Genomic DNA, 9,820 nt, shown 5'->3' with positions numbered 1-9,820 from the left:
ACATTCAACTGTTACTGACATTATGGATATATAAAAGTACATCTTTCCCATCTAAAACCTCTCACCAAACGCCTGAAGGACTTTTTTAGTGCCGTGTCCTTGCAGAGTAGGAAAATGCAGTGTTATCCCTTTCCAGTTGCAATTGCATAGCTTGAAAAGACTAATTCCATCTTCTTATCAAACTTCGTAGTAATAAAAAGGTGAAAGTTTAAACATCACTGGAGTATTTATTCAAAGGATTCACATGACATTAAAGCACATCGTAAATTTTCTTTCTGAACTTACAAAAGAGCTGTATGATCTGATCTGACAGCAACATCTCTTCTCTCAATTCAAACACAGAACCTTCTAAGACAAGCTTCCTGCATAACATTTCCTCCTACTACCACCCAACTCACGAGAAAAGAATAAGTACAAGCAAACACATACACACAAAAAATTCCACCACTAAATCCTGCATAAGACTAGCCTTTAAATAAAACCTCAAATTGGCCAGCTGCTTAGGAGACACTCGAAAACATTTGGTACCTCACAACTAAAAACAACACTTTGTACTCTACAGGTAATGTTTTCTCTGTACATGAGGGTTTGTGTAGATGCCTCTTCCTCCGTCCTCCCTGTCTGGTAACCCTTACTCTGTGGCAGGGCTTAGGTCATCAGACGAGTGTTGAGCCCCTGTGTTCGTGCTCGGAGTTTGTCCTTGTCATGAAAACTGGATCTGTTGTACGGTGGGAATCTGGAACACAGCAACACAGTTTAGTTGGAGACAGTGTGAATCATTCTCAATCATCCATCAGTAAGGAGAGCTGCCACTGCCTCAGAAGAGATTCTACCTGTTGATATGAAGTGGTATACACCATGACGTTCTGCTGCTGTCCATCAGCTGTGATAATCCCGGCTGGCAGTGGATTTGCTGATGAAGGAAGAAAATGTAGACTAATGAGAATGAACTTGGAACATCAAGGACAAATTGACCATAGCAAAGAGACAAATGCTGAACCAACTAGAATGAATTCTAAAATATTTACTATAAAAACCTGACTAGTTGTACTTACTGAAGCCATCATCTGTGAGATCCTCTCCCAGGCTGTCTCCCACCGCCACCCCAGGCATCCCCTTCTCCCCCTTCATTGCCTGGAAAAGCACCATATGAGCACATAGCATTGTTATGTACACGTGAGTACAAGATTACATGGAACTAAAGAAGAACATGGCGTCATCTGTTAAGAAACTAATCCTTATTTCAGGCCTTTCCAGTGACACGAGTTAAGAATTGAAGAAACTTGAGTTTGTTCAATAAAACCAGATTAAGCATCAAACCAGGTGTATCTATTGTATTGTATTTGGCTGCAATTTTGTTTACATAGTGGTGAGTAGATAAGTGAATTAAAAATTTTGCTTGGCAGATCTACAGTGCATGTCATGCTCCAGCATTTTCATAAAATGGTGTGGTCTATGCATAATTTCTAATTTGCATTCACACTGCAGTAAAAGAAAATCTGTAATGTGGCCCCGCATCATCACAACATCCACATGTTTGAGAACAGTTCAGGATGGAATATAAGATTAGAAGACAACAGACAAAATTTCAGTTTTGGTTACTGAATAGAAAATGCCTTAAATCTTACTTTGCCAAGTTCAACCAATCTGGTCAACATGAAAATTTTCATTTTTAATGTAAAACAGATTGGTCTTTTATTGTTCTGGTGTGACAGCAATATGTTTCCATAGCTTCCACATTCTGATGGCAAGGGCCAACATTTTTTGGATTTCCATCCTTGACATCATTGAGTGGAATGGCATTCCCAAGGGCAAGATATTTGGTCTTGGGACAGATAGAGCAACTCTGATGACAGCAACATTTTATTTAGGTTTCATAACAAAATTCTTAAAGGAGAAATATTATGAACATTCCACTTTTGTAATGCTTCTACACGTGAGAGGGGGGTGGGGCCCTCAAAACAGGTAAATCTGAGGAGGGCTGTTTTAGACAGGGTAAAAAGGGTGCCGTTTAAATGATCCTTGTGGTATTTTGACCAAAATATGTTACATACATTTCATTAAGACCCCAAGGAACCGTATCAACCGTGGTAAAATGGGCATACATTTGGTCCTTTAATATTTTTTGTACAATTGTATGCCGAAAGGCAGAGAATTTCCACCGATTCATTATCACATTGATTCATATAAGGTCAATGTGACCTTTGACTACTCATTAAAAATTTAAGACATTCCCTAAAGCAGTCTTGAGATATTACATTACATGTATGCTAAATTTTAAAGAATTGCATTGAGATGTTCCTGAGATATTACATTCACAAGGCAAAATGTGTTTGAGAGGCCACGTATTCTAATCAGGTCATCCATGAGTCAAGTGATTTGTGCCAGTGGGAATAAAATTCCCTGACGGAAGTCCTGATATATCACATTCACAAGAACGTGAGGTCACTGTGACCTTGAATTATATCTCACCTCTCTGAACTTTTGCAGGTAGAGCTTCAGCGGCTCCACATACATGTCAAAGCCAAGCGTAGACATGGCAAAAAGGATGTCCTCTCCATTGATGGTCTTTCTCTTCTCCTGGTGGCAGCGCTCGCTCGCCTCTGATGTGATGAAGCTGATGAACTCACTAACACACTCCTGCACACACTCTTTGGCATCTTTTGCTATCTGTTGACAGACAGACACACACACACATTACAAAATAGTCTTGTAACAAAACCAACATTTTTGTTTTGATACAAAATTTCAATTACGGATACTTTTTAGATACTTAAAAAAAAAGAGGAGAGTTGCTGTACATGAGCCAGTGGCAAAAGACTTCTGTTGTAAAAAAAATGGGTTGGAAAAATGATGGTGATACATTTGTCATAGCAGAGGGTTTAATTATTTTGTGAGGCTAGCAGTAGTATGCAAGATAATCCTGGGTTTAAGCTTAATCACAATAAAATGGCAGACTTACAATGTAATTTATGTTAATAATTACTGCTAAAAATTCAAACAATTGTTTTGTTTGTTTTAATGCATGCACAGTAGCTTTTTGACAATGGAAAAGTAGCATTCATTTTATAGCATTAGGATATTTATAATTTGGATTATTGTTAAAATCAAGATCATAACACGTTAACTTTAGTAAACTAACGTTAATTCAGGGGCTTTTATTGCCTTTAATGGCACTCAGTAGAGTAGACAGCATCTTTGCATATAATGAACAAGGGTGAAAAACATGTCTTTTAACAGTTAAACATATGGACATTTAATCTTCACTGTAAACACAATGACATGGTTTAATTTGCATATTGGTTGTACATTCCGCTGGTAAAATGTTTTGTATTTTTTTGTAATAATAGGTTTATGGCTAATGAAAATATAGATTTGTGACATGCACTCTATGCATTAAAGGGATAGTTAGGGATGAGGAGTCGAGGGAAACAGTGTTTCAGCAAAATATAATACAATTGAAGGAACTAGTGATCTCTTCTTCAGATGTAATAAAGCAACAGAAAAAACACAACATGCCCTCATATTGTTCGTGTTGTGTCATCTAAGTGTCAGCAAGCCCCACATTCATTTTTGACTTGAAACATTTACACCTCGTTTTTAGCGTAAAAGTCCTCTGATGGCCTCTTCGAAAGCACGTTCACGTACGCACAGGCTCACTGGAAACCCGCACACACTCTCGCCAAAGGGCACATACCGGGTGCGCGTTCGTGTGGATATGTCAGCTAGCATAACCACTTCCAGTAGTTGAGTTATGCGAGTGCCCCTTATCTTAAAAAACACTGTTACCTATACAATACATTTCCACCGGGGCTCAAGTTTACACAACCTGTTTCTACTGTATTAAACTACTAAAAAAGTATAATACACCTGCCAATTATGTGCCATCAGTGAGGCTATACTGTGATAGAAGTTAAGAGAATGATTTAACAAGTTAACTCTGAATAAGGCAAAGAAGTCCACATCACTTCTATGACATCATGAGGATTTGACAGTGGTGGAGACACACCATATCTTAAGACCGGTGCATGCTTCTGCGTTTTCAGGGACAAGCAAGCGCAAGAGCCTTTGCTTGCCCCTGGCGTGCTTTCGTACCCCTTCTTACGTACGTCGCCCAATTTTTGCAACACCCACAACCCATGGAGAACCATAAATTAAAACGAGTCCGTCTACATAACTGCGTGAAAAGCCGCAGCCGCAGAAGCATGCGCCGCCCTTTATAGAACGTGATATTAAACTATCCATTGTTATTAGGGATGTACCGACATGCAAATTCTTGGCTGATACTCTGTAAATTTCCACTGCTATGCGGATGACACCTAGTTATACTTGTCTAGAAAACCTGAACAAAGTTATCAATTAACTAAACTTCAAGCATGTCTCAAGGACATAAAAACCTGGATGACCCGCAATTTTCTCCTATTAAACTCAGATAAAACAGTAAAACCTTAGAGATACATTTACTAATGATATAGCTGCGCTAGACGACATTGCCCTTGCTTCCAGTGAAACCGTCAGGAACTTGGTGATCTTCGATCCTGATTTGTCCTATAATTCACACAAAACGAATTGTCCTTTCGCAAAAAGATGCAGAAAAATTTGTCCACGTCTTTGTTACATCCAGACTGGATTATTGTAATTCATAATTATCAGGCCCCAGTGGTAAGTTGTTAAAATCTGCAGCTTGTCCAAAATGCCGCAGCACATGTCATAAGAACCAAGAAAAGAGACCACATTTCTCCAGTATTAGCATCACTACACTGGCTTCCGGTTAAATCTAGAGTAGAATTTTAAATTCTCCTCCTCACCTTCAAGGTCTTAATAATATGGCGCCATTATACCTCAAAGAGCTCTTAGTACCTTAACAACCCACTAGAGCACTGCTCTCCAATAATTCAGGCTTACTTGTCGTCCCTAAAGTCTATAAAAGTAGAGTAGGAGCCAGAGCTTTCAGCCATCAAGCCCCTCTCCTGTGGAATAATTTCTCACTTTCAGTTCGGGAAGCAGACACCATCTGTACGTTTAAGAGTAGGCTTAAAACCTTCCTTTTTGATAAAGCTTATAGTAAGAGCCGGTCCAGGCTTGTCTTTGACCTGCTCTAAGTTATGCTGCTATAGGTCTAGAACAGGGGTGTCCAAACTTTTTGTCCCGAGGGCCAAATACAGAAAAAAATCCGAAGGCATGGGCCACTCACGCCACCACACCCCCTGCCCTGGAGCGGACTGTTGACAGGGTGGGGGGGCGTGGCGGCGTTCTGAGGGACCGCTGGCAAGTAAGGGCTGAGAAGTGCAATACAGTGGGCCAAAATTTGGCAACGCACGCAAGGGGCTCTTGAGCGTACCCCTTCTTGCATGTCTCTGAAAACGCAGAAGCATGCGTCAGCCTTAAGTGCTTCAACCCCGAGGGTACAAACCCAGAACAACAAGATTCAAGAAAGTAAAATTTCTTCAAAAATAAAGCAAAACAAAGTGCAAAAGGTAAGTGCCATTCAAGTGCTACTCAATTGATAGTTCCTTCCTCTTCTCAAATCAATATCACATCAAAGTTATACATATCTCATCAATACACGTTACTGACTTGACCCCTTCCCCGGAGTCCCTTTGCCTTATCGCCCGCAGATCGAGGGCCGCAGCCGTGGCCACATCATGGATTACGATCTGTGGATCGCATATCAAAGATCGTAATGGTTGATCCAGTTTGGCGGATCCTCTATCGTGTTGGCATCTGATAATGGTGGTGGATCACGACCGAGGTGGCAGCTGATAATGGATCCTAATTGGCGGCAGTAGACAATGACTGTGGACTATAGTGGCATCAGATCTTGCTGGCTGTTGACCATAGACTATGATTGCAGCAGGACTGTTTGATATATAGTATTTCTCCTCAGAGAAATCCATCAATTCATTGACCTTCAGTTATCCTTAAAAATGTTAACCCTTATCCGTGCTGCTAAATAATTTATCTTGATGAAGTTCTCCTTTACACTTGACTTGAATTGCACTTCTGTCCGTCCTGGGAGAGGGATCCCTCACATGTGGCTCTCTCTAAGGTTTCTACGTTCTTTTTACCTTAGTAGTAGTAGTTTTTCCTTACTCTTGTTGAGGGTTAAGGACAGAGGATGTCAAACCATGTTAAATCCCTATAAGACAAATAGTGATTTGTGAATATGGGCTATACAAATAAAATTTGATTGATTAATCAATCAATCAAATATACTTGATCCTTTAAAGATAATGTAATAATATTTCGAAAACATTGGATTAATTTTTAATTACTACTTATTTAGTAATTATATTCTAAGTACATTCTTTTTTCTTACTACATGTAAAATGGTTGACAGGGAGTTAATTCCAGTATAATTGAAAACAAATGAAGACTTCATTCCTAAAACAACACTCTGATTTCCAATATAATACCCGACAGTGTTGATGTTTTAACTGGTTAAATGTGATCGTCAGTTTGTTTGTGAAGAGATCGATAGAGACGAACTTGCGCACTCACAAACAAACAGGCTGCAGAGAGGAGAGACGTTCCACCTGCAGATTACCACACAGTGCATTGTTGCTCTTAACTTGAGCAGAGAAAATTATTGATACAGCAATATATTGTCATCCTGACATGTGAAATACAATTATCGATATGCTGGCACCAAATATCGTTTGATATTTAGATGTCTATGCCAGTGTCACTACTTCATGACTCCTTCCTGCACTTATCACAGGAATGAATGTAATGTGAACAGAAGTTAAGTGGAGAAAGGTTGAAGATGATACACCGTCAACACCACAAACAGACAGTCCAGCCTGTCAAGATGAGGCTTTGAGTTATAATAGATTAGGACAAAAACAAAGTGGACATAAAATACTCAAAAATTAAACAGATTATTCCCACTCCTTCCTTTCCTTCCCTCACAAACCTTTCCAGTCTGAGGAACAGCATTCTTCATGATACGAGCCACATTGGCAATAGGTAGATAAATGTCCTGTTCCCTGTAATTCTCTTTAATTCCGCCATCATCATGGTCATTCAGATTCTCCTCTCCTTCATCTACAGAAAACAAAACACACAGAGTCAGCAGGTCTTCACCTCCTACAGTGATGGTTGTTTTTATACCAGCTCCTCACCATCTTGAGACTGGAGAACATAGTGACTGGATGCCATGTACTCTCCAGTCATCCCCAGCTGGGAAGCATCGGTGGTCGTGCCGTCTCCGTCCATCTGTAATGCAAACACACATCATACACACATTGACTTCTGTATATAAAAGTTATTCTTTTAACCGCTCCTCTCTGTGTCTCTATCATTCGCGCTGCACACTGCCAACTGAATCGAGCCAAATCAAGCATGCCCCACCATCTCCACCTGTTCTCCATTCATTAAGAAAGTTAACAAATTCTGTTTTACCCAGTCTGAGTTAGCACGTGTCTGATGCAATGTGTGTGTGTGTGAGTATGTGTATGTGTGTCAGCAAAAGAGATTAACGAATGAATCAAGGCAAGCAGCTTTGAAGATTTTACTCATTTAAGAACAGTATCGTTTATTATGTGGTGATCAGTGTTGATATCATGGTGGTCATTTGAAACAACAGTGTGTGTATGGGGGGGTTCTCTGCTCCCACATGGTCACAACAGCAACACATTTTCACATGGATTAGAGGGGGGGTGCAGTAGGATTCCAGCTATTAATTCCACCTTTGAGATCCCATGATGTTGTTTACTGCACATCAACACTGGCATCTGCTGTTATTCACGCAAAATCGCTTTGACATTTTCATCTATGTCTTCTTCAATGTGTGACACCGCTTTTTCACCCTGATACATTTGTTTTTTTTGTCTGTCACGAGTTAGAAGCATCATCAAACACCCCACTAGCTCATGGTGTATCCAGCAGGGGATCCTGTTCTCACATTGATTTCTGCTTACTTTATACTAGGGCACCAGGCAGAGAATATTCAGAGAAACTCAGAAGGATCTCACAAGGACATTTGCGTTCACACATACACCGCATCCGGAGAAACTGAAGAGGATCTACGGAGTGAAGTGCTAGTCTAGAAGTATCTTAATTGGCCACTGAAATATATGCAAATGGTTGGAGTAACTTATATTTTTTAAGTACTTTAAGTACAAATTTTTGTTACTGAAGGAAATTACTGAATTATGTATTCGTGTATTGTCTTATTTTATTTGAAGAGGGATTTCAATTAAATAGTCTTCAAATTATATGAATGTGACATGAGTCTCAAGCTTGTTTTGCACAGATACAGCTAGTAGAAATGCCTTCAGGAGATACTTTTTACTCTTACACATCGAGTAAACTTCAGAGCCTTTACATTTATACTTTTATTTGAGCAAAGAGGGTGATTCGGTACTTCTACTTTTACTTGACTGTTTTTAAAGACAAGTATATGTATTTATACTTGAGTAAAAAAATATATATAAATTTTGATACACCTCTGAATGCACAAGTCACTTGAAATGTTAATATTCTTCTAAATCTGTATTGTTTAAGGTGTTTGCTTGAGCCAGATTCTTTCTGCAGGCCCCATCATGTCATTAGAGTCATATGGAACTATCTTCAATGTTAAGAATAACAAAGAGTTATGTCAAACTGTTCAGCCATGTCACTTACTACAGCCATAGAAAACTCAAATACTCTTACGAAACCATTTATTTTTAATAAAATGGAGCGGCTTTCACCTACAATAAACCACAATCCTTTTGTTTTCTCTGTAGCTGCTAACGTGAGGGACGACCCCCTAACAGGACATTAACGTTCTATTTCCATTTGAGATAAGCTTGTTGTGCAGCCACATTCTGAGCACTGGCATATTAGACACACTCTTCACATTGTCGACAGTTTGGAGGGTTTGTGATGAAATACTTAATCGGGCTCCGACACGACAACTACCTAGTTGAATTGCGTGTTGTATAGCTATAACCTGGGCAATTACTTTTTTCGTTAGCTACACGTTAAACACATTGATCTATGCTTAGCTATCGTGTGCTAACCAGACTAGCTTATGATAGGCGCGGGTAAGCGACATGTTCAGCTAACTAGCCACTTTACTGCTCTCCAATGAACTAAGTTAATGAGTTGAGTGAGGAGAGACTATCGATGGGATGTTACCTTCTGCAGTTAACCAGTTCAGGTACAGACTGTCCGATGAACACATTTGCACACCGGAGCTGGTGCCAGCACAGACCGCGTTGGCCTGTTCATTGTCGTCGGGAGCAGAGCAAGACGTGGCCCAGGCCGAAATTATAAAGACTTATTTTAAAAGTATCAACCACTAGATACTTCCTGATAAGCAAGCCTCGTTGACTCAAACAACAAATAAAAAATCAGACAGAGACGGACATTTCCATTCGAGCTAACAAGAAATCGGTTAACGAATCATTGGCCGGAGCCAGGCACAAACCTGCAATGAAGCCCTGGTTGGTTACCTCCCTGAGACGGCTGTTTGGTTGGACAGAAAATGGCTGCGGAAGGACCAGTCCCAGCGCCGAGCCGCGGCTGCACCACCATCTGAAGCCGAGAGGAGGCCGCGCTGCTTTCAAGAACTTCTGACAAGCTCCGCAAGCAGAGGTGTAAAAATAATCCGGCGGTCGAAGCATATCAAATTAAGTATACGATCTCAATTGTGTTCCCAATTGTATATTTTGCATGCTTTTTATAACAACCGTTATTGTCAGGTTTCGCTGCGCTCTGAAACCACAGAATAAGGATAAAGTATACACATAACATGCATTCATTATTAAAAACTGTGATCATTTAGAGCCTTTACAGAGCAACTTGTGCGCGTGGTATTATCCCCATTTCA

At 40.0% G+C, this 9,820-nt stretch overlaps 1 protein-coding gene across 2 annotated transcripts; it reads right to left on the bottom strand.

Moving 5' to 3' along the window:
* Window positions 1–207: 207 nt before the first annotated feature.
* Window positions 208–9,552, bottom strand: nfyba (nuclear transcription factor Y, beta a). Of its 2 annotated transcripts, none has more exons than XM_053415277.1 (7): window positions 9,419–9,552; window positions 7,125–7,218; window positions 6,917–7,047; window positions 2,473–2,670; window positions 1,056–1,134; window positions 834–913; window positions 208–736 (listed from the first exon to the last, which is right to left on the bottom strand). In XM_053415277.1, the coding sequence occupies exons 2-7, from the start codon at window positions 7,216–7,218 to the stop codon at window positions 704–706; spliced, it is 615 nt and encodes a 204-aa protein (XP_053271252.1). In that variant the 5' UTR covers window positions 9,419–9,552; the 3' UTR covers window positions 208–703. The 2 variants fall into 2 exon arrangements, with proteins under 2 accessions (XP_053271252.1, XP_053271253.1); XM_053415278.1 differs by lacking the exon at window positions 9,419–9,552 and adding an exon at window positions 9,127–9,406.
* Between the last annotated feature and the right edge of the window lie 268 nt (window positions 9,553–9,820).

Source organism: Pleuronectes platessa, chromosome 22, assembly GCF_947347685.1.
Source record: "Pleuronectes platessa chromosome 22, fPlePla1.1, whole genome shotgun sequence".
Lineage (NCBI taxonomy): Eukaryota > Metazoa > Chordata > Actinopteri > Pleuronectiformes > Pleuronectidae > Pleuronectes > Pleuronectes platessa.
Note: the sequence above shows the minus strand (reverse complement) of the source record. Positions and strands in the feature narration are given on the sequence as shown.

Bases quoted from the DNA above. Each gene is read 5' to 3' on its own strand.
- nfyba (XM_053415277.1), bottom strand. From the start codon at position 7,218: ATGGACGGAGACGGCACGACCACCGATGCTTCCCAGCTGGGGATGACT. The intron at 7,048-7,124 runs GTGAGGAGCTGG...TGTTTTCTGTAG, and splicing joins TGTTCTCCAGTCTCAAGATG to ATGAAGGAGAGGAGAATCTG. The intron at 737-833 runs GTAGAATCTCTT...GCTGTGTTCCAG, and splicing joins ATACCACTTCATATCAACAG to ATTCCCACCGTACAACAGAT.